The sequence below is a fragment of the Pelodiscus sinensis genome, chromosome 13 (genome assembly GCF_049634645.1).
Source record: "Pelodiscus sinensis isolate JC-2024 chromosome 13, ASM4963464v1, whole genome shotgun sequence".
Lineage (NCBI taxonomy): Eukaryota > Metazoa > Chordata > Testudines > Trionychidae > Pelodiscus > Pelodiscus sinensis.
In genome coordinates, this window is record NC_134723.1 from 41,271,114 (window position 1) to 41,296,846 (window position 25,733).

Genomic DNA, 25,733 nt, shown 5'->3' on the forward strand with positions numbered 1-25,733 from the left:
ATGAGTTGGAGTAAGATGCCCGTTATTTCGAATTTATTTCGAAATAATGGGCTTGCTGTGTACACACACACGATGTTTAGGAATAACTGACATTTTTCCAAAATAACACTGCTGTGTAGACATGGCCGCTGCATCTAGACTGGCAAGTTTTTCTGCAAAAGCACCTGCTTTTGCGCAAAAACTTGCCAACTGTCTACACTGGCCATTTGATTTTGCGCAAAAGCACTGACGTTCTACTGTCCGAAACCAGTGCTTCTTGCGCAAATGCTTTGACGTTCCCGTTCGGGCAACAGCCCTTTTACAGAAATATTTTTGCGTAAGCGGGCCAGTGTAGACAGCTAAAAACTGTTTTGCGCAAAAAAGCCCCATGGCAAATATGGCGATCTGGGCTTTCTTGCGCAAAACCGCATCTAGATTGGCATGTATGCTTTTCCGCAAAAAGTGCTTTTGCGGAAAAGCGTCCGTGCCAATCTAGACGCTCTTTTCCACAAATGTTTTTAATGGAAAAACTTTTCTGTTAAAAGCATTTGCGGAAAATCATGCCAGTCTAGCCTATGTGTCCATCTCAAAGGGGGAAGTGAAGGCATTTTCAAACAAACATGCTTGGCTTCTTTGGTACAGTAAGTGTTGTCTTAAGCCCCTGCTGTGAATTAACATTCATTTCATATTATGAATTATAGGACATAAAGTAGATTGTATACACAGCAGTCACTGAAGAAGAGAAATCACATCCACGTATCAATATATCAGTTTGATTTGGTGGAAATTTGTGTGATAATATTGATATAATAAAATAGTCCCCTTTCTATCAGGTAAGTGCTATGGTGTGATAGTATTCTTGCTTTGTGAAATCCCAACAAAACAGTGGTGCATGAGGGCATCTAACAAATAATATCCATTGATGTGTGAATTCAAGGATTTTGCATATTAAGAAGACTATACGTATTGTATCATATCATGACTTCAAAATAGCTTGCCAGCCCTAACGTTAGTAGGAGTTGCATGCACAAATCAAGGATGCGTGATGTCCCCTAATATGCAGAATTCCCTTACAAATGTCAAGTGTGTATAACAACACTGGAAGCAGACGGGGAGTTGTTTTGATGCCAATAGTTCAAAACTTTCATGGTTACCATTAGAAATGGGACATTAGAATGCACTTTCTCTGCTGTTCATTTGTATTTCCCCAGGTAATTTGATATGTTGTCTCTATTTAATATAGATATAAGCCCCACCTCATCATAAACCAAAATTAAAACTAGCAGTAAGGTCCAGATAAGATTCAGCAGTAGTATCAATACTGTGGTTAAAGTCACATTGCAAATGTGCATACACAGTTCCACCTACAGGTTCTGGCTAATGTAATTCTTTATTGGAAAGCTTTGACCTTGTTATGGATTCTTGGCAGCTTTCCCCTGCTCTATTCATTACTAATGCAAGCTGTCAATCACTTTAGTTCTGCTTTGACATAGATTGTGGCTCACAGGAGCTGGTTCTGTCATTCTTTTTATTTCTCTCGTCTTTACTATCCTTTTTTATGGTCTTAAAAGCTGAACATACAAAAGGGCTGTATGTATATGAATAAAAAAAATCTGTTTCGGTAACTCGATCAGCCTTGTAATAAACAGTCTTTGATTAAAACAGTTGTTTTTGAACACAATAAAATGAGAATGTGACTTTTTACATGCCATATATTGTAAATTATCTTCCTCCTCAAAATAAATCAGACTCAGGTTTGCATTACAGTGTTCAGGATTGATCCAGGCAGATCAGCTGCCACTTCCTGAAGAGTATATTATAGATGCCTTTCTTCTTCATGTTTTTGGCTTGACACAGACATCATAAATGATGTCTTCTTACACACTAGTGTTAGCTAAAGCAACAATTTCCACACCTGATTTTATTTCACTGGGGCGAGGTACTGATTAATATTTTAAAAGGGGCTTGAAACAGGTTTCAATTCCTGTGTCAGCCTGATCTTTGAAAGTTTAGATTTGAGTCCAACCAGCCAGACAATAAATAATTTAATACTAGCCAATGAGAAGACAGTGAACAAATCATTCAGAGTGATCCTTCCTTTAAAAAAAACTGGCTGCCATATATAATTTTGGTGATAAACACAGGAGTAATTCATTATAAAAACCACGACAGCCCCCTTCAAATTAGGAGACAGTATTGCTTTCTGATAATGGTGCTCGGATAGAAATGAAATAAAACTTCATTATTGAACAGTTATGGTATTAAATTCTGACACTAAATATTAATCAGCAAGGTATCTTTTTATTATCTACTGAAATAGCCAAGGAAATCTTTTTCTTAAATATTTGCATGGAATTCAGCCACACAAGTAACATCTGTTAAAGTCCTGAGATTTGTGTGATTGTTCTATACAGATAGACTTTTTGGATAAAGGTTGTTATTGCCATAAAGAGCTTATGGCCTAAATAGACAAAGTCAGCCAAAAGATAGGAGAAGTATTATTATCCCCATTTTTGAAGGGGGGAACTGAGGGGAGATTTTCTGACACCAATCCAGTGCCTTGAACCATAAGAGCAGCCTTTCTCTTAAATCTACATCTTCTTTTCTATACCGGCATCCATTCCTACGTAATTCTTTTGGTTCAGCTTCGCTAACAATTAGGTCTCCTCAGTAAAGTATCCTGCATTATGTCTCTTTGGAAACCACAGCTCCTTGTGAAAATACATTGCTGGAATCAATGGACCATTGACTCGCTAGTCAAGTGTAGGGATGTAAAATCCCGATTAATCAGTTAACCAGCTAAATGTTCGGTTTGCCTAACATTTAACCGGTTAATCAATTAAGCATCACTTGTTTAGGGTAATGCTTACCAGTTAATTGGTTAACCTTTCATGGCACTAGTCAAGTCCTATATATATTTTCTCACTTCCAAGAGAAATCTGGTTTCTCAGATATTTAAATTCTGATTTCACAGGTTATAACCAAACAAGTAGTCATTTTATCTCTCCTCTGCGGTTCCTTAAAAAAAGACTTTTGGTAAAGAAGCCTATCAATGGATCTCTAGATCAGTGTTTCTCAACCTTTTTTTTATAAAGTACCCCTCTTTTTAAAAAAATGGTAATTATCCCCAGTACCTACAGTTTTCAGATACACATTTTTTCCTACCTTTGCAACACATTGGTTTAAACAACTTAATTGTAGACGGGCGGGTGATGAAATTTTTGGGTGTAAAAAGTACAAAAGTAATAAAGCACTGTAAAACTTAAAAATTCAGTTTTCTCCAAATTTCAGTAATGTTGATGTACCCCCAAGACTTCTCTCCAGGACCCTGAGGATATTCATATCACTGGTTGCGAAAAACTGATCTAGACAACTAGCTAAATACTCTTCACAGCAATTAATGCAGCTAAGTGTGAGCAGTGAAACATTTATGCAGGTGTTTTAGACATTGTTGCTCATTTTTGTCTTTTGAGGAATATCACTGCTGTGTTGTGAAGATACACAGTTGCTTTTTTAAAAAGATATATATTTACCGCCTACGGCTTTGATTTTTCCACATATTAGAGGTTAATGAATTTTAGAGTCACATACTGTCTTATAACTACCAGGTTTATTCTTGAAAGCCTTTTATTAAAATATTAGAGCAAATGATGTGTTGAAAATAATATAATAACAGTCTTGGTGAAAAAAGAATGCTTAAATTGCACATTAGTCCTTGGTTTTCCATGCACAATAGTAAGCTGTGCACATAATTCCACAGCTGCCTCAATAGGTGTTTGGAAAATGAATCAGTGACTTTTTAAAACAGATGAAGTGGAAGTGGGAATTTAAAAATTTAAGCAATCACCCATGGCAGCGAATTGCCGAGAAATACAGTGGGTGTTTTCGATAAGTTTGCCGAAGTGCCAAGACTGAAACCTTGCAGTGGATTTTAAGGCATAGTCTTAAGAAAGCTGCATAGCTGCAGATTCCACTGAAAACAGTTCAGTAGCTCTCTGCCTCAGACCCTTGAGGTCAACCGGTTCAGTATCACACTTCTAGATGCCGATGTCTAGTTTCCCCCATGGGGCCTTTGCTCTCATGTACTTTGTGCCCACCATGAGAATGCTGAATTTCAAGTTACACACGAGTTGTCCTAGACTGTAAAAAGGCGTGGCGAGGTTATGGCAGGGAACCTCTCCACAGGCACCTACAAAGGGAAAACTAGATCAGTGGGTAAGGGAGGAGATGGATGAAAGCTACTGCAGGCCAATAAAGAGCAGCTCCCCTCCTACCTGATTCTAGAGTGCCATCATCCATTGACCACCTGTGTACCCCCTTACAGCCAGCTGCTTTGTAAGCAATCACAGATGTTCACATAATGGTCTGTGCACAGTGCCTGAGGGGTTGAGCCTGCTGTCAGCTACCCGGTGGGTGTAATTCCAGTGGCATTCCTCTCATTTCCCCGGGACTAAATCAATAAGCAGGGAATCACATCTGCAGTGTGTAAGTAGCAATGGCCATATACCTATAGAGCTGCCTCTGCCATCCGAAGGAGCTTCTGACACAACTGCACCCTGCATGTGCATTTCTTAAACCCATTGCTTACAGTGGGCATAAGTTACAATCTGTTTCCATGCAGGACCTACCTAGAATGCAGAGGGCTGGGATAAGAAGCCAGGGTGGGCAATATATGGCCCACAGGCAGGACACAGTTTGCCAGGGTAAGCTGATGGTGAGCCGCCAGCATTTTATTTACCTACAGGTCTGCAGGTGCAGCTGCTTGCAGCTCCCATTGGACACAGATCACAGTTCCCGGCCAATGGGAGCTGCAGGAAGCGGCGCAGACCAAGCCACCTCTTCCCACAGCTCCTATTGGCCGAGGTAAATAAAGTACTAGCAGCCTGGCAGACGCTAACCCCAGTGAACTGAGTCTGGTTTGTGGGCTGCTTATTAGCCACCCCTGGATAAGAGCACGTGATAAAGGAACAATAAACTGAAAAAAACCCAGGACCAAGCTGCTAACTTGAGAGGGGGGATTATTTTGTGGTTGAGGCACTCGATTGGGCCTCCCAAGGGCAGAGTTTAGTTCCGGGACCAGAAACAATGATGCTTCCAGTATTTGAAAAAATAACCTTAAAAACAGCGAGTGGTCCTGCAGCACCTCAGAGACTAACAAAAAAAAATGTAGATGGTATCATGAGCTTTCGTGGGCACAGCCCACTTCTTCAGATGAATGGAGCAAGGGATCCAGAGTTGCAAATAAATAGCAGAAAAATAAGGGACGAGAAGGGAAAAAAAATCTACATTTTGTTGTTAGTCTCTAAGGGTGTGTCTAGACTACAGGGTTTTGTCGACAAAAGTAGACTTTTGTCGACAAAACTATGCCAGCATCCACACTGCCACCGAGTTCTGTCGACATAATGTCGACAGAACTCAGCAGTTTTGTCAACAGCTGTAAACCTCATTCTACGAGGAATAATGCCTTCTGTCGACAGAGTTCTGTCGACAGAAGGCATTATTGCATCTACACTGTCCTTTGCGTCTACACTGACATGTCGACAAAGCAGCTTGTTTTGTCGACAGAACTGGATGTAGTCTAGATGCTCTTTGTCGACAGAAGCTTTGTCGACAGTACCTGTCGACAAAACTTCTGTCGACAAAAGCCTGTAGTCTAGACATAGCCTAAGGCAGGGGTGCCCAACTTTTTTCAAAGAGGGCCAGATTTGAAGAAGTGAAAATGCGTGAGGGCCGTCCCCGCACTCTCAGCCTCAAGGCGGAGGATCCGCGGGGTCGGAGGCGGGCGGAGAGCGCAGGGCACGCCGGCCTCACGGCGGCCCGGGGGCAGGGCGAACCCGCAGCAGAGCGGGGGAGCGGGGCTGCGGACGTGCCCTACAGGGCAGGCTCTAGGACCGCGGAGGCCATGGGCGGCAGTGGCGCGGCCGGAAGCGGCGCGCTGGGCGCGCCAGTTCAAAAGAGCGCCGGGGAGCCAGGAGAGGGGGAGGAAGCGGGGGCCGTATTAAACTGGAACACGGGCCGCAATTGGCCCGCGGGCCGGACTTTGGACATGCCTGGCCTAAGGTGCTGCAGGACTACTCGCTGCTTTTAAAGTTTTTTCAGTTTGTCTTTGTCTACACAGCAGCATTATTTCGGAATAGCTGACGTTATTCCGAAATAACACAGTCTGCGTCTACACTGCAAGCAGTTATGTCAAATAATGTCTAGCTGGAGGCTGTCTTACTCCAACTCCTGTAACCCTTATTGTACGAGGAACAAGGGAAGTCAGAAGAAGAGTGTTCAGACCTTCATTCTGCATTTTTGGAACCTCCGCTCTTAGGCCTCGGTTCAGCAAAGTACCTTAGTATGATATTAACTCCAAGCATGGACATAAGTCACATTGACTTCAAGAGGACTAAGCACCCTCCCTGTATAGGGATGCCTTCCTGAATAAGAGCCAAAGTGGGTGGAGCTTGGTGCTCATACATGGATCAGTGGCAATTGAGAAACAATTCATTAATATTGTGATAAACTCATGATCACTTAAGAATTTGATGGTTCCTGCTGTATGGCAAACCATGACTATTCAAGCCTTAGCAGCTATGTCAGGGATAGATGATTAGCTCCTTCAGTTCCAGAAGCATCAACCTCTGTCTCTCGAGCCAAAGGAGAATCCGCACTAGATATGCAAAGAGGAATTATAATGCAAATCTGGACAGTTCTGATTCCTTGTGACAGAGGGCATGGTGCTCGTACGTGTTAATTTATTACAAGCAATGTTGCTAGCCCACTTGAAACTTGTAAGTTACAACGTCATTTAGAATGTTTTTCATTCCTGTCCAAGCAGGGCTCTTTTCATCTGCATAGTTCACTTGAGATGTAATCATTCACATTTAGATTAGAAGTGAAATCTCTTTAAGGATGGGAGGGCATGTTGTGAGAAGACTTTTCCACTCCCACTAGTGCTGGGTTGTGAAGGGTCATTGTGGTGTTTAAAGATATAATTACCTTCCCACTCAGTGGGGGAGGTATGACTACAAAACAGGTAAGTATGTGGGTGGAAAGGGAATGTCACTGAGAGGAAACTGTTAAGGGATAGATATTGCTTCCATTGAAGTCAGTGGCAACATTTCCACTGATTTTAGTGGAATGGGATCACACACAGAATTTTTATAGCCCTCATTAGTCCAAGTGCATTGGTTACTGTATCTTTCCCATGAGGGTTCCTCACGGATGTTGAACTGGTTTTATTGGCATGAGGGAGAGCACTTCCAAATGTGGCTATAGTCCTTCTTGGAAAAAAAGGGGGATTAAAAAGTTAAGAGAGGGAAAATAAGGGTTATCATTCACCGAAAACTTGTAGGCTTGCCAAGGTGTTTCTGTATGGGTCTCACGAGGCATCTGATAATTGGAGGTAGAGTATTGGACATCCATAAAGGAGTACAAGCAAATTGTGTCAACTTTCAAACACTTTGCTTTGTCAGCTTCAAAAATTTATAATCAATCATCAGTTGCCGAATAGATCAGTTGAACAGACATAATTCTTATGTTATCTCTTTGATGAAGATCTTAAAATCAAACATGAGTTTATGAAGAGTCTGATGAGCAAACACCCATAATATTGAAAACTGATTTTCTTTACATCCACTGGTGTTAAAATACGTGCTGGAAAAGATGACAGTGGAGGGTTTTTTATACATTGGAAGAGGAGGGGTATGTATGCTGAAAAGTAAGTTCATTTTTAGGCCTGTTCATTTTCAACAGGAGCTCTGTGGTCGTTGTGTACTATCACAAGCATGAGTAGAAAAAGCAACTACAGAGAAAGAATCCCTGGAACCTCTGGACCGTGGTTATGAATATATGGGTTTTGTATCCTACAGTCCAAAAAACAAAAAATAGTCATTTAAAATTAAACGTTTTGTCCAATATTCATTGCCTAATGTCTTTCATTTGGACATAACTTAGAAATGTCATGACAAAAAATGAAGAGACCATTTTTTCCATTTGTAAATTATTTAAATATGAGCATTAGTTTTTGCCGCTCTTAAGATAATAAGCTCAGACTCGCGGTACTAAGCTGTTTCTCACTGGGTTGTAATTATTAGTATTATTATTGTTATTATTTTTTATTTTATTTTATTTTATTTAACAGCATTATAAATGTGTCCTATGAAGTATAAACTCAAAGTATTTACACACAGTGGCTGGATCTTTCACTCCTTACTGAGCAAAATTCCCCTTTGAGACTTTGCTGAGTCAAAATGAAGCACTTGGGAATTGAGGCGGAGTAAGGACTGCATGACCAGCATTGTCGCCATACATTTTCCTACATCCGATCTTTTAAAATGAAAATTGGGAAAGTCGCCTATTCCTCTAAGTGTCCGTCTTTCTTCCACAGTGGCCTTCCTTTGCAGACAGCACACAGTGTGGTTTTAACACATTCCAGCGGCGGTTCTGGGAGCTCCAGTGAGTCCGAGAGCAGCTCCGAATCCGATTCTGATAGTGAAAGCAGCTCCAGTGACAGTGAGTGCAACGAAGAGTCGCGCAGCGCAACTCCAGAGGTAAAGCTGTGAACTCATCCCCTCCCCTACTCTCAGCACAAGCTCAGGAAAGAGCATTGTCATTGAAAGCGAAATCCCTTTATCCTTCAGAAAACTGAAATGTCCTGTTCTGTTTACTGTTATTTGCTCTCTTCTCCCTTTGTACTGTTAAACACACGATGCACACACTCATTTTAGCTTTGGGAACAACTTCTGGCCCACGTTTCAGTTACTTCAGAGAAATATTTAGATTTTTTTGCCCAGTACCAGGGAAGATTTTATTGACACGGTGTTCGTCTGAGACTAAGGAAAGGCAACACGACGAAAAATTTTCTTCAGGGACCTGCTTAACTTTTTTGTTGTATTAAATTTCTCCAGGGCCGCATTGTAAACTAGATAAGGAAGCTAATTAACCATAAATACTACAGTAAAAGTAGCAATAACCACTGGTTGACTGAAATAAAAGGCTGTGTTAAAAATGTAATTGTGGTTTAAATTAAAATGCATTGCTTCTCTAAGATTTGTTTCCTATCGCTCTTCAATCTGCAGCCTGAACCTCCCTCAACAAACAAGTGGCAGCTGGATAAATGGCTAAATAAAGTGAATCCCCATAACAAGACTATTATCAACAACCAAAATGAGACTCATAGTGAGAACAGTTCTCAGTCTCAGAGCAGCCAGCAGACTGAAGGACAAAACAAAGGGAAGCTTAATAACAGTCTGCCCCAGACTGATTCCAAAGATAGGGCCGTCCTTAGTCCCATCCGGGAGAAAGCCAAACCACGAGTTGCCCAAAAAACTCCAGAGGCGAAAAGCTCCAAGCAGAAGTCACCAGCTCATAATGAGCCAGCTTCACAAAGGACTCCTGGTAAAAAGCAACCCAAAAAGGTAGAAAGGACTTCCAGCATAGAAGAGTATAACTGGCCCAAACCAAATAATACCAGCAACACTCCCAAAGAAAAAGAGACACAGGAAGCCCCAGAGCAGCCGAAAGTTCGCACAAAAGCAGCGGCTGGGAAGACAGCTCCAAGAAAAGAACCAAGGACTAGCACGGGACTTGCTTCTGAGAAGAAAAAGAACAGAGGCCCTAGCAAAACTGTTCCTAAATCCCGTGAATTTATTGAAACCGATTCGTCTACTTCTGATTCAAACACAGACCAGGAAGAGAGCCTGCAGGCTAAAATATTGCCAGCTTTCAGTGGGCCTGCCAATGGTATCAAAGTAAAAGACTCTAATAGGAACGTCCTCAGCGTATGTAGTTTAACTAGCAACAGCAGCAACACATCGATAGACCAAACCAGCAATGATTTAGAGGAACAACTCTTTTCACCCATCCCAGTGGTGCAAAATGAACTTCTGTCCCCGCTGAGGGAATATGAAGAACTCAAATCCCTTTGGGTGAAAATAGATCTTAGTTTACTCTCTAGGATACCTGGACATGAGCCCTGTGAGCCGGCATCTGTGAAAACTGAACCACGAGAGGCGAGTGTGAAACACAGGCGACCATCTCGAGAGTCTCCCACCGCAGCTGCTGAAAAGCCCTCCACAAAGTCCAAAAGGAAGCACAAGGTAAATTTGTTGTGGTAGTCCGAGGGAAATCACTCCATTTCCATGTGTCTGCTCAGCAGGTAACAGATTCAGTAGATCTGCATTTCTTCATATCTGCCCCAAAACCTCTCAGCAAAGATTTAATTCAAAAGTCAGTATCATATTGGTAACATATTACCAAGACTTGGTTATTTCTAACAAAAGGTGTTAAACTGCATTTACTACAGGTTGAACCTCTTTAGTCCAGCAACATCCATGCTCTGGTATGATTTTAGCATGGCCATTGAACCATTTATCATGGGGGTGGCCAAGTTTCCTGGGGTCCCATAAACTTTGTTTTCAGCCACCAGTCCTGGCTCTCAGTGTTCTGTGCTATTATTGATTTCTAATTCACCCCTAAATGTCTTCTAAGGGTACGTCTACATAGCAGTTATTCAAAAATAACATAGTCCTCATCTACACTGCAAGCAGTTATTTAGACAGAATGTCAAAATAATGTCGAACTGGAGGAATTCTTACTCTGACTCCTGTAATCCTCCTTTTACGAAGAGTAAGAGAAGTTGGAGGAAGAATGCTCTTTCTCGGGCTTCCTGCTGTGTAGACAGAGCCAAAAGCCGAAATAAGATGTTTTGACTTAAGCTATGCAATTGATGTAGCTCAAGTTGCGTAGCTTATTTCAGCTTTTGGCGCTGTCTACACAGCAGGAAGTCTGCTGTCTACACTGCCTTAAGAGCCCAGTAAGTAGTGGAAGAGCTGATAATGCTGCTAGACAGTATTGACTTCCCGTGGTTTGGCAAATTCTCTGGTTTGGCACCGATCAGATCCATGCTGGACTAAAGAGGTTCAACCTGTAGCACATTGTGAATTTTCATCATAAACTATTTAAAACCAAACTCTGTCATAATCAATGAACATGGTATATTTGGTGATGTGTCTTTTGTGCTTTTTCATTGTGGTTGTTCGCTTCCCCATTGGTTTGGAGGGTTCAGTAATCTACAGTGAGATTTCCAAGAACTAGTGCAAATTATTGAAATTTGAGTGTACCCAGAAAATGTGACCTCCGTTTGAAAGGCAGATTTTTTATTGTCTGGAGAGTTACAAATCAATTCACCTCTGTTGCTTCATTCAAGTCAATGGAGTGGCTTATGCTACTGGTGAATTCTGTCTTTAAAAATGTATTGTTTTATATAAACAAATGCGTTTTCTAGAAATAAGATTTGCTTAATTAGCTGCTCTCCCTTTCCAACTACCTGAAATGGTGAATGCATTTTGACTTAAGGGACTATGTTTTATCATGTGTTTTATGTTTTTATGCCCATGGGTATCCTATCTTCAGGGATATGATAGTATGCTTCAAACTAAAATGTGTTTTCAGAAAGAAACGGAGGTTTTATTTCATAAATGAATTTTTGTAGAGGGATTTTCCAGCTGAAATGGTTATGCTCTGGTCTCTCACAGAGAAGACATCCTTTCATATTTTTATTCCTCAAATTGTATAAATCACTGGGAATGTGACTTCAGCTATCAGTTCCATTGGCCTCCTGAACTGCATTAAAATGCTGATTTAGAGCAGTCTGAAGATAGAAGGAGAGAGTTGATACATGACAATGACTTGCAGCCCTGACTCATGTGAATACTCACATTGACTTCAGTGGGAATATTCACATGAGTACAGCCTGCAGGAGCTGTATCTCTGGTTTTCCTTTTTGCCTGTGAATTAAAATTAGGCAGAAAGAAAGGATTGGTGCGACTGTGTGTTTTGTGTGTATGCACACATGTGCCAGGGTTTATGCAAATTATTTGCTAATCGCTTGTAGAATTGCTAAGTCAGTGGGGTGAGATAGTCTCAGAGTAGTGAATCCTGGGTAAAAGAAGATTACTGTACTGATAGCTAAGTCCAGGGTTCCAGGAACATGAAGAGCTATATAAAAGAGTTGGGGGGACTTTCTCACTGCATTATCTGGATCTTTGGGTCACGAGCCACCATGCAAAGGTCCACCGTCAGGAGTGGTAGGGCATTCCACTAGAATAAAAATGCTCAGCTGAGCACTAAAATAGCCCTTTTCCATTTTGATTCTTGTATGCTTAGCAGTATTATCGCTCACAGTGACGCGGGAGCAAAACGCTCACTAGGGTACCGCCGGGCTGCAGGCGTTTAAAACATGGCAGGAAGAGGCTGATTGGGGTTTCTAAATGATTTTATTAAAAGATGTATTTAAGGCACAAGCGGATAGGTTTGAGAGCTGGTATAAAGGTTGGCAGGGCAGAGCAGTAATCAGCTTTACTTATATCTTCTTAGTTCAGGCAGTGAGGTCATGCAGCCGGGAATTTGTGAAGGTATATTTTGAACCATCTGCCCCTTGCTAATCACTGCCACTTTAGGGATCAGACCTGTAGCCTCCCAGTCATCCAATTAATCCTTACTCATGAATGTTCTCCCATTGACATCAAGTCTCTTAATGAGTAAAAGATACATGAATGAGATTTTGCTCACTCGGGTCCTTAGATCTTGATTATTTATTACATATGATGCAGTACCAAAGCAAACTAGTAGTAGAGTGTGCAATTTGCTTTACAATTCGCCACCTGGGTTAGTTGCCATATAACGTTGTCATGCGTTGCAATACCATTTCTTTTTAGGTATTTTCACTTCTCTTAAATATCAGTATTTTAGCTGCTGCTACTACTCCTACAAAAGAAATATGCTGGGATTGTTGACTTTCTTTTAATGGTAAAATGAAATTGTGCTTCGATGCTGCATTTTATCAAGCCGTTCTTGTTGTGTTCAACAGTCTGAAAGCTTGGATACATTTGGTGAAAGCAAGAAACAGCGCCTGGAGGACACCTCGGCCTCATGCCTACTTCCGCCGTGTATTTCTCCGATACCTAATCACAGATTAACCAGCACTAAAGAGTAAGTTTTTCCTAATACTGAGCTGTGATTTCATAACCATGCTCTTCAAAAGCATTTGTTGTAGAACTTGGTGATAAGTCATGGGGGTTATCCCCCGTAGATTAGTATCATTGCTCCCGTCTGTCATGTAGGGGGATCCATGTTTTCTGAATAGACTTGAATAATCTTTTTGCTAGGCGCACAGAAACCACAGTATCACCAACACACTGAAGTGTTGGTATCCCTGTGTATTTTGTCTGCTCAGCCAAGTCCACGCTGCCCTGATTATCCCTGCCCTGAACATCGGGAGTTTTCCACTGAAAATCTGCAGGAATATATAGCTTTCATTTTCTGGGGGGCAAATCTTGGTTTTGCCATTCACAAAAACCAAGGAGGCAGCCACTTACCTGAAAGATGATGAGGTTCATCCCCAGCTGGAGACTTTATTGGTGACGCGGTGACTCTGTAGGATAGCTCTCCCCTGTGCTCTCTGCCTGCCCTTCCCTTTCCATGTTATGGAAAACAATCAACTTCCAGGCACATCCTGCTTTCCTGTCACAACCAAACCCTGACCTTGCTTTAAGTTAAGATAAGAGGAAGCTGCCTACCAATTTTGGTAGTCCTAGCTCTTACCATTTTGGAGGAGTTCTTGAAGAAATGGACTTGGAGATGGACATAAATCTCTAAGTTATATATATTTGATGGTTTGTTCCAAAATTGTCTAATTCTAGTTATGGAACGAAGTCCTTATTCTAAATATGATTTCTCCTGAACTATGAAGCTGTCCTGCTAAATGCTTAGCAGAATCCTGTTATGTTAACCTCATGCAGTACAAAACTTACAGAAAGTACTAAACTATAAATATCGCTTTATTTTTCAGGGTATGTATCACTATATAATTAATATTTTTCGGAAATAATGCATTTTGTTTGACATGGCTATAATGCATCAGCAATCAGGCACCATTTGAAAGACATTTAATACTATTATAATCACAGCATTAACATACTGTAAATATAAAAAGCCCGATCAGTTTTACACGTTTATTGGCTTCAGAGGTGTCATTTCTGATTTCCACTGTTGCAAGCCAAGAATCAGGCTCAGAAAGTACATCATCTTATGGAAAAGTTATCATAGTAGCAGTATTTAAATTTATGAAGAAGTTCTGAAATAAATTATCTAATTTCATCTTTTAAAGCTATTATGAATTCCACAGAGCAGATTATAGTCTTATTTACACTCTTTTAATTACAGAGTAACTCGGCTTTGTCCAGATTTACCCCTAAGAAAATTAGAACACAGTATGATCCTCTATGTTGTTGAATCTGGAAAAGGCAGATGATCGGCAGGTGATGGTGTGGTCCGTAACACATTGCACATGTAGAAAGCAATATGATGGGTGTTCCCGATTGTCACTCCTAAAAATACAGTGAACTGAAATATATTGCAGAGGGAATAAAAAATTGTCCATCCCCAACACCTCCGTTATCCATTACAAACAATTCTTTTCCTGACTCAAACAAGCCCTAGGGATCCAATCCCAACCTGATGTTTCTTAATTTGAGCTTGTTTTCCAGGTCATTAATTTGATTCCTTAGCGCTTTCCACTCTTTGGTATTCTCTGTTAAAATATAATTGTGTTCATCAATAGTTATTTCCATGTTAGCTTTTTCTCTCATCCACCGTGGGCTGTGAACCTACATTTTTTACTCCTTAGCAACTGACGCTAAGGAGGCTGGGATCATGTCACGTTAGTTATCTAGATCTTATGAGAACAATTTACACAAACCCTAAGTTGGTTGCTCATGCAGGTCTGAAACCCGCAGTGATGGGCAGCGGAATGTAGATCAACCCTCATCCCAGGACTAGGGAATGGAATGTGTAATGACAAATTTCTGCACAGTCCTGGCTTATTTTTAAGCTTTTGGAGCGGTTTTGTTTTCCATCACCGATAAATAGAGCCCTACAAATCTGCTGGTATCCGCATCAGCGGCTGCGGATGCAGATAGCCGTGGCTTATTTTTGTGGATATGAATGCAGATACACATTTTGTATCTAGAGCCCTGCAAATTTGCAGATATCCTACAATCATGTCCGAGTGAATTAATCTTTGCAGGTATGCGGATCCCTCTTGGTCGCAAGGATGCACCACACAGAGCCGATTGAAGTAGCAGGATCCAGGGGGTAGATTTTTAAAGGAGTTTAGGTGCCTCGCGGTGCAATCAGTGCCTGCTTGGATTTTCAAAAGTGCCTGGATGTCTAACTCCCATTAAAATCAATGCAAATCAGTCTGAGTCTTTAGGTCCCTAATTACTTTAAACTGGCCCTCAGTAAACCGAAACAATAGCGCAAGCAAAGATACCATATCACAAAGATAGGTTTTTTAAAAGCCACCTGCATCAATGTTTGGGCAATTAAATGCCTAATTTGCACATGCGGTTTCCATCATTGCACAAGAAAATGACGTATTTGCGTGCTCAGATGGTCAGTTATGCACCTTGTAACCACTTGTACACACAAGTATCCCATTTTCATTATGCATCTGTCGTAATTGCACAAATAATTAGCATCTGTCTGCTTGTATATTCTTATACATAGTTCTGGATGTTTGTATCTTCCCAGATCTGAACCACAGTATACTATTTATAATTATTTAAATCATTACCATTCAATTTTAATTATTGCTAGAATGTCACAATGTATTAGTAACTGTTATTTTTAGTAACAAGAAACCTCACTATCACACTAGAGCCTTGAAGTTCATGGGAGTCTTTCCATTTACATGTGGGTTTAGGAAGATGCCCTAGGATACTGAATCCGAAAAGCAGGATGAGACAGATTTTTTTTTTTACCATGACTTGTAAAGTTTGTTGGTTAGGGAGGATCTGCTGAGTTAATTTTATATATACTTGATGACAATTGTATTAACTCCATCTTAGGTTTTTGTTTTAGGTAGTACATAATATTTGTGTACAGTCTTCCCTTATTAAGTCCACAGGATAACAGGAGCAGAGAAGAGAGAGTATTTAGAGGTTCAGTATTATATTCTGAACATACAGGATTTCAAGTTGACGTAAATATCTGTTTTCTAGAGATTGCTTTGGATCAGGGGTGGGCAATAATATTTGACCGGGGGCTACTTCAGAAATTTTTGAAGCAGCCCCAGGCTGCCTTAGAAGGCGTGAAGTCTCAGGTGGAAGGGGCAGGACCAGGATGCTTCCTTGCTTCTCCCCACCCCTAGACCCTGATTGGCCAGGGGGAGCGCAAAGTCTCTCGCTCCCTGCCCTCCAGCACGCCAAGGTTCCTCACTGCCTGGGTTGACTCTTAGCACTGCAACTCCGCCATCCCTTGGCCCTGATTGGCCTGGAGCAGGGGAGCGGCAGGACTTCCGCGAGCCAGATCAACCCACTTGGCAGGCCGGAGGCAGCCCACGGAGTCCCTTTTGCCCACCTCTGCTTTGGATGCTAAGCATATAGACTTTTTTTTAATTTCATAGATTGGCCATCCATTTTGCACAAGCAGTTTTATTTTTATTATTATTTTATTGCCTTTGTTAATACAGTTATTTACTTACATGTGCCATTTTACAGGAGTAATTAAATGCGCATGCAGATAATGACAGTTAATGTCTAGCTATCAAATTTGTGGGTACAGTCCCATTATTAGACTGCTACTTGCTAGCATTTGAGCATGCGTAACAACACCAGCAGTTATTTGCAGATGCAAAATGAGAACCTGGTTTTCAAATTAAGCCCATACAGTGAAACATGACCAACTTTTAGCAGCCACCTATCTGTCTTAAGCAACCATTTTAGGGTATTTCCTAGATTTTTGTATACGTTTTTGGTATATATTTCGTTAAAGATGCCCCTGTGCTAGACAACATATATCTGCTAGTCTCTTGGGCTACGTCTAGACTGCAAGCCTCTTTCGAAAGAGGCTTTTTCGAAAGATAGTTTCGAAAAAGAGCGTCTAGACTGCAAGCAGTACTTTTGAAAAAGCAAGCCGCTTTTTCGAAAGAGAGCACCCAGGCAGTCTGGACGCTCTCTTTCGAAAAAGCCCTGCTTGCATTCAAGAATGCCTTTTTTCGAAAGAGCACTTTCAAAAAAAGGCGTTCTTCCTCGTGAAATTAGGTTTTCCACCGTCGAAAGAAAAGCCGTGTTCTTTCGATTTAATTTCGAAAGAACACGGCTGTAGTCTAGACGCAGGAGAAGTTTTTTCGAAAAAAGGCTACTTTTTTTGAAAAAACCTTCGAGTCTGGACACAGCCTTGGGTAGTCACAACAGCTTTCGTTATAGTGTTAGTCACAATAAAACTACCCTAGTACATCTATGACAAAGACTTCAGCTTCATTCAGTTGCTGCCACATTGTCCTACCTAATGTGAGAATGACCTTTCCCTGCTAACCCCCCTGCAGAAGATTAGATGCACCATCAGTGTGAAGCATTTCTTTGGAGACAGGGAGAGTAGAGGGAAGGTAGAGCCAAGTGACTGGCCTACACAATGGCTTTGTCTCACTAATGGGCCAGAGATACGATAGCAGATTACAATGAGTGGATAAAGTACGGGTAAAGAGTGGCCGCTTGAAATTCGAGAGTAGATGAAAATTCCTCATCCTTCATACACGGACTCCCTTGTGGCTTGCTTCATACCGGACAATAAACAAGACTGGAAAACCCAGACAGGACGACTTTTCATTCTTTTCATAATTGGCCTTCTCAGACACAAAGATTAAACCCTGCAGCCACAAGACCATCAATTCGGCTTGTATTTTTTCATGTATTTTTATGTTTCTCACTTGATTATAAATATAATTTAATTAACAATCATGCCAGCAAATTAAATCATTGAGTCCAGGTGATCAGTGCAATAAACTCATTCAAAATTAGTGATTACCGCAATGAAAGACCAGTTTGTTAGCTCATTAACAGCCCAAAGCAAAGTGACAGTCCAGTTAACTACTGGCAACAATTGATTTCATGGAGGTTATTGTTAACATCATGAATCTGAAGTGGATAACGTTACTACAGAAGTTTAATTTCCCGGAAACCCTTTTAGATTGAAAGGGCAGCTAATGAAATACATAACTGCAGCTGGTGCTGAAACACTCAAAGGGCTGTTGCTGTTTTATATATACATCCAAAGAAACCTATCCAAGAGAACAGGCAATTATCATGTCAGCTGCAGTCTTTTCAAGCTACCCACCCTCCAATGCTGAGCCTATTCTAGAAGTCGTTGACTTCACCCTTAGTAGCAGCAACTGCATAACACTGGTTAGGTTGTTATGTGGCTATCTAAGATCGCCCCCATCCAAAGGTCTTAGTGATAGACTCCACACAGGCTGAATTCCATCAACTGGACTACGGAACTGTCGAGGGGGAGCTCTGAGCACCATCACATCCTAACCAGGGGCTTTAGGTGGGAGGCTGACTGACCTTCAGTCTTTCTGCAAATAATTTTGAACTAACCCATGAGACCAAACTCCCTTCTCCACAACAACCTGCTTATGGGGGAGATGAAGAGCCCCTCAGATTTTACAGTGTTGGGGGCAGGATCACAGGATCACCCACTTTCATTTTTCTTTCGTGAGAGTACTCATTTCCCACCTACCTTCCTACCTTATTGTCATGGGCACACACGGAGGGATGGATCCTGGGCTAGGCCAGATCCTGGGATGTACCACAGGATGGTACAATGGATAGGATTCTCATCTAAGAGATGTGAGTGGCCTGTTCTTAGCTCTGACACTGATTTATTCTGACTGTGTGGCCTTCCGGTATGCTTTCCCAACCGTACAGTGAGGGAACAGAAGTGTGTCTGAGTGTTGTTATAACTAGAACTGTAGAAATTTCAAGTGGTAATGAAGCCATTTAACAAGCGTTTGCCAACCCCAAATACATTTTGTCAGTTTCTGAATGTACTGTGTTAGTTGAGTTTAAAATTTGCATTAAAAATATTTCATTAGTGTGTGTCTGAAGATTATAGAATTATATCTCTAAAAAAAATGTTCCCCCCACTCCCGGCTGCCATGGGGTATCAGGGCACCAGATTAATATTACTACGTAGAGCCCCATAAATCCTATGGACAGCTCTGCTGGAGAAGATCCCTTAATTTGAAGAGCTTTCATATAATAAAGAGCTTTCAACAGGATAGTTTTAGCCATATATTAATTGTACTGAAAGTGCTTCTGAGTGTCAAAGACAATACACTGGATTGGGTTTTTGATTGCTTAAAGTCTACTAGGGTCCCAGGATAGACTTTTGTATTATTAAAATTGACATGCTAGTGAAAATGTTTGAAATAGACACAGTTATAATTGAAATTGGTAATATTTGGGAACAGAACTGGACCAGAATAAAGGGGAAGGGATTGAATATCACCAGATTGAGGAATTAGGCATCTTGCATTGCTTGTTCTTCTCTGATTTGTTGCTTTGAGATACTGTAAATCTATAATTCCTAACACTTACTGAAATTGACTCAGAGGGATACATACATTCCTGTTAACTTAATTTGCTATTGAAAATGTTACTCAATAATCATGGAAAAGTCAATGACTTCGTAGTGCAATATTTGTTGTCTAAGAAAAGATTAAAATTCAAATAATCTTTATAGACTGGACAAGGGTGGTAACTAAAATAAAGATCAATGACCAATTAACATGTTAAATGGTTGGAGGGGGTGGTACATAGCCACAGTTTATACACGACTGACCATTCTTCTATACAAAACAGACAGTCAACCACAGCATTGTTTCAGTTTTCACGTTAAAACCATATTTATTTTCTAAACCTGGTTCATTCATTAACTGGTATTCATTCAAGAGCTTTTGCCAGCTGCTCTGAATCATTTTCTGTAGTGGTGCACATCAGTTGTACTCGTGCGATAAAATAATTATCATGTTATTGTTATGGTTATTATTTGGTAGCTGTTACAAACTATTTAGTTCATTCACATGCTGTACTGTCTGATGGATATTTGCTAAGAGCAAGCATATGGGCCCCAATTCAGCAATGTGTTTAAAATGTTTATCTTTACACGTGAGAGTAGTCCCTCTGAACTTCAGTAGAGTTATTCCCATGCATAAAGTTGAGCATCTGCTTAAGTGCTTTGAGGGATTAGGGTCCCTAAATCTTCCATGATGACGATTGACTCAGTTTAGTGTTTAAGTGTCCACAACTGTATTAACACAGTCAAACAAAATAGTCCCACCAAACGAAAGGCTTTTGTAGTCATTGAAGAGGCAAAGAAGTCTGAGGTAGCTGGCCTCCTGCTACTCATAATCATGGAACATGGGAATGGCAGGGTCCAGATGAGGGCAGAATTTGGCCTCAAGTTAGGCCTCATCTACATTACCATGGGCCATCGACCTAAGTTTTACGCAACTTCAGCAACGACAATAATTTAGCTGAAGTCGACATACTTAGGTCTGCATAATGCAGTGTTTTCACTGCAGTAAGTCAACAGCTGATGCTCCCCTATCAACTCCACCTACTCTTCTAATTCTAGTGAAGTACCAGAGTTGATGAGAGAACTGTCAGCGGTTGATTTATCTCATCTATATTAGACATGATAAATCGATCCCCGCTGAATCGATCGCTGCCCATCGATCCAGCCTGTAGTGAAGACATGCCCAGAGATAATATCCAGTGTTTGGCAATGTAGAGGATTTGAAAATACCCAGAGGCTTGTAACACAACCCTTCCTTGTCTGTTTCCCAGTAGCGGGAGTTCCGTTAAAAAGGTGACTAAGAAAAGAGAAGAGAAGTTGTTCCCTCCTCCACTGTCTCCGTTGCTGGATGAGCCAGCCCACCGGCGGCACAGCGGTGACAACAGCTCCATCAGCCAGGAGAACAGCATGACAAACTCCTTGCAGACCAGCGGCTCTTCCTCTTCTTCTAAATACAGAAAGAATGAGAACAAATCCTCTTTGAACCCCAAAGGAATCTGTGTAAGTAACTGAGCAGCGTTGCTGAAAGTGAACAAGATAAAACAAAAGTAACTAAGCTCTGCTCTGTTTGATTCTCTCTTTTTTTTTAATATCTTTGTTTAAATCCTCCCGTAACCCCACTGAAGAGCCGGCAGGAGTGGAGCGGTGGAGAGCAGTACACAAGCACTCTTGCGAGTTCCATTTTTAGATCAGCGCATTAAGCATCCATTTGACATTGTAACTGACTAGAACACCTGGTCCCTCAGCTTTATGAGGCTAGATTTACAGCAGTGGGCTATCTGCAATTACTCCTCCTGCCTATATAGCTTTAGCCACACATGTAAAGAAAAAATACCTTCTTTGATGAATTTCTTATGATGTTAGCGTATTTCACATGACTAATATCCCCAAATTCTCAGCTGGCAATTAGGCACTGCAGCTAAACTAAGCATTGTAGATTGAACTGACTACCCAATAAAAAGCCAGTGAAAAATTGTCTGTCTGTACCATACTTGGGACCAAATATCTGAACACCTGCATTTCTACCAAAAGCTGCCTCCTGACTTGCTTTTTTTCTCATCTGCCCTCATCTGTTTTTCTGCTTCCCTTTGCTTGCTTTTCTTTGGTTTCTGCCAGCTCAAGATCTTTCTCATCAGGCTACCAATGTGACACACAAAACTCTCTGTTGCAGAATAATTAGGGTGGTTATACCCATGGAATGCTTGACACGATCCCACGATCGCAAAGAAATAACAAGATCCTAATTTTACAGACTCTCTCGCTTCCCACCCCCAAGCACACACTTGCCCATTAAAGTACAGACATGCAGCACAATCTAAACTGCCCTGCTGTTACTTGTATGGAGACACCCTTCTCCCTGATTACTCTATTCCTCCCCTCCTCCCCCCGCCACCCATCCCCAACACTAAGAGTTGTTGAAGTTTGGCGTAAGAGCTGACTGTGGCAGGAGAAGATAGATAGGTAAAGGAGCACGTGCAGAAGAACGGTTAAGAGGAGAGATTGAAGGCTGACATCCACATGGAGAGCAGAGCAACGGTTGCCGTTCATATTCCATAGTATAGGTTGTAACTCCCTAAACCGGGACTTTCTGATCCGGCAACATCAGTGATCCAGCAGGGACCAGAGAGCCCAGGAGCATGAGGCACAGGTGGACCCCCTAGTAAGTTGAGAGCCTTGCAGCGGAGGGGCCCAACCAGCGCTGGCAGCACAGCCAGATAGGGCAGGAAGAGCTGGCCAGGACTGGAAGTAGAGCCATGGGGGGCTGGAAGGCCAGTAACAAGGGACCTCCCTTAGTCCGGCAAATTCCCTTGTTCAGGCCGGTCAGGTCCCCAGGGTTCCAGACCATGGAGGTCCATGCTATACAAGGTAGCTGAAATGACAAGGAGTGTGCAGCTAGGTAGACTCTCTTTCCATCTCCTTTGGTGGGTTTGCGGCAGGCGTGTTCTATGGGTAGCTATGCTCCACACTTCACAACAAAATACTTGAAGTAGAAATTCCCTTGGTTTCCTGTCATGCATAATTAGGGATGGGCATTGCATGAGGGGTGCCGGAGTGGATTTGGGAATGTTGGAAGTGCAAGAAAAGAATATTTTTATCCACCAGCAACTGCACATGAGGCCCTTTCCACTGTAGGATAGAATCTGACAGAAAAACATAGCTCCTCTTAGAGATGGTTTTATGTACGCCCAATCGGGTTTGAACATACCCATCAATCAGGTTTTCCTGCATTGGGCCCCATCAATCAGGCTTATGTGCTCCGATCGCTCTCTCTCCCTCCCCCCCCTTCTCAATCAAATAGTCAGGCTTCCATGTACTCACTTTCTAAGCATCAACCAGCCAGGCTTGTTCATGACCAGCCCCTCTTGTCCTCCTCCTCTGAACCAGTCACATTTATGTGCACCTGGTCCCCATCAACCAGTGAGGCTCAGATGTGTCCATCACCCCCCACATCCCATCAATCAGAATTCTGTGTACCCAGCCTCCCCCATCTATCCGGCTTGCATGCACCTGGCCTCCATCAATCTGGTTAGTTTGCATGCACAGCCCATAAACCTGGAGCTATTATGAGAATAACAGCTAAAAATGACCATAAATTCAACATTCTTTTAAAAATCTTCCTGTTTGAGCAGTTCTCCTCAGAGGCCTCCTGTCTGCCAAGTTTTGTCTAGCTCGGTAGTGGGGTGTTTAATAGATATCAGGAAACAATGAAAAGTAGGGCCACAAAGGAAACTTTTTAGCCACTTTCAAAGGCTGCTTCTTAAACAGTTATGAAAAGAAAAAAAACTGCTTAGAAAATTCGAGAAGCGTGAAAATTAGCATTGTATGAAATGTCACACCAATTGGACACCTGCTTTTAAAGGAAAAAATGGTAAAATTATGCTTAAATTTAAGACCATTTTAGGAAGAAACCCTAATTATGAAGTCTCTGTAATGCAAGACTTTCGTGTTTGCTTCCATTGCCTTTTGACTGTTACAGAAATGGATGCCTTTGGCCTCATTTTTCACAATTTCCCATGTCATGAAAGGTTGCCAACCTTGTATTGTAAAATGAAAACACTCAAGTTGCATTAGCATGTAAGTGACAATTCACTTTACCTCATTCCCTCGTCCCTATTGCTTTCTGATATCATCATGTCACTTTACTTCAAACTGCGAGAGCAGTGCACATGCCATCCACCAAAATCAATGCCAAAATGAACTGCATATGTCAGCAAGTAAACAGTGCTGTGTAAACAGCCGGGCTGTTTCCCCCATCGGTCCCAGAATCATTTGTCAGACTCATGCTTGATTTAGCCACTGAGTTGGTATCTGAAATATTCACCCACCAAAATATATTATAGGGGTTTTCCATAGTTCATTGGTCAGTCTGTAATTTAGTTCATCTGATTATAAACAGAGTTCACAAATGAATTCCAATTGCCAAGGCTAACGGCTTATAGTATATCTCTAAGTATAATCAGCCAACGCTCCAAAACCCCTTTCCCCTCCCAACACTTTTAATAAGTGTCTCTAGTGAATACTGTTCTGCAGTATCAATGCTGACTTTACACCTTTTTGAAAGCATATGTTAATGAGGTCAGGCATCTGAGCAATATGTAATCACAGTGCTTAATTAATCTAGGGCGTTTGTATTAGAAAGGAAAGCAAGGTGGTTTGTGAGGTTCCTAAAATGTAAACAAGGATCGGAATTTTAACCTCAAGATGTGCCAATAATGTTTTTCTGCTTTTGTTTCATTGTGTTTAACACCGAGAGGTGTTTGGGTCAAAATTTAAAGAGTTAATGAAAATTCTCTTCCATAGGAGGAGGAAACTCACAATAGACCAACAAACAGTCTCCTTGATACCAGCCACCTAGAAACAGATGTCTGGTCTGCAATGCCTACAATCTCCAATGGGAAATCCGAGTCAAGAAGACCTAAAATAACATTTGATGACATGTATGTAATATTAAACAGTCCAAGCATGGGCAGTAAGATTTTATTTAGATGTCTAATAATCTCTTTCTGCTAAATATGAGTTATATGCTTAGGGTCTGAATTGACAGTCTTTACAAAGGCACAAAAATAGGAGTCATTCCTGTAATGGGAAGGCAAAATCAAGCCCTTTTCATGGACAGGATGGTACAGAGTTTTTCACTTGACAAATGAATTTTTATCGAGTTTTCGGACTATCAGTATTGAATTCCAGAGTAATTCTTCTCTAGTTTTTATTTTAGCTTTTGTAATGGAAATTTGTTAGAATTAATCGGTTTGAATTAGTTTGCCTTTTCCTCTATTCAGCTCACGTTAATGGTCCCCTTTGGGCTGCTATTTTCCACAGCTGGCCATTTGAGCCCACCAGTCACATGGACACAGCCCATAGTATTACATTCAGCCACTTTGTATTAATATCAGAATACATTTAAACGAATAAGTAGCCGTATTTGTCTGTTAGAAAAGGTGGGCATTCTTCTCAAATAATGTTTGTCCAGCAGTATGAAAATGTAGCACTGAAAGAATTAACTGTCTCCGCAGGCTTCACAATGCAGACTATTACATGCAAGAGGCTAAGAAGTTAAAGCACAAAGCAGACGCCCTGGTAGGTTTCCATCCATTACCTGCCTTTTTTTTCATGCACTGAATTGTGTGTTTCTGAAGGGACCCATCAAGCATAGACTGATACGTCATGGGCTTCATCCAAAGACCACTGAAGCCAAAAAGAGTCTTTCTGTTCATCTCAGTGGATTTTGGATCAGACTTCATAGACTAGGCTAGACTTTCGAAAGAGGATATGCAAATTTTGTGGAAATTTGCATCTCTTCTTTCGAGCTCACTTTCGAAAGCGGCACTTTCGAAAAAGTGAAAGTAATTAAGACGCGGTTTTGTCTGCGAACTCTCCCATGTGTCGACAAGCCACATAAACCTAATTTTTAAAGAAAAAGTGGCTTGTCGATACACGGGAGGGTTCGCTGACAAAACCGCATCTCAATTACTTTCACTTTCGAAAGTGCCGCTTTCAAAAGTGAGCTCGAAAGAAATTTGCATCTCCTCTTCCGAAAGTCTAGCATAGTCTAGATACGCCCAAGAGCTGATCACAGCAAATCCAAGTCTGACCATTGTCCCCAACTTTTAACTCAGGAACAAATAGTCTAGCAGCACCTTAAAGACGAACAAAACATTTTGTTAGTCGTTAAGGTGCTACTAGACTATTCGTTGTTTTTTAAGTTTTTCCATGTGCAGTCTAACTCTGCTACTCCTCTGAAGCTTCTTAACTCAGTGTTTTTATTAGAGTGACCTACCAGAGCTATGCAAAGAAGTTTTGTTTCAGAAGGATTTCAAAACTGAAAATTTCAGAATTCTCTATGAAAC

The 25,733-nt window shown here is 41.3% G+C and overlaps 1 protein-coding gene across 4 annotated transcripts in view; it reads left to right on the plus strand.

Annotated features, from left to right (window-relative positions):
• AFF2 (ALF transcription elongation factor 2) overlaps positions 1-25,733 on the plus strand; it is a 465,157-nt gene that overhangs the window by 401,600 nt on the left and 37,824 nt on the right. For 3 of the 4 annotated variants that reach the window (XM_075941077.1, XM_075941079.1, XM_075941080.1), the window contains 6 exons: positions 8,354-8,516; positions 9,045-10,064; positions 12,836-12,957; positions 20,658-20,886; positions 24,187-24,323; positions 24,900-24,963. In XM_075941077.1, the coding sequence (XP_075797192.1) occupies positions 8,354-8,516; positions 9,045-10,064; positions 12,836-12,957; positions 20,658-20,886; positions 24,187-24,323; positions 24,900-24,963 (1,735 nt within the window). The remainder of the gene's footprint in view (positions 1-8,353; positions 8,517-9,044; positions 10,065-12,835; positions 12,958-20,657; positions 20,887-24,186; positions 24,324-24,899; positions 24,964-25,733) is intronic. The other variant, XM_075941078.1, reaches the window with a different exon arrangement.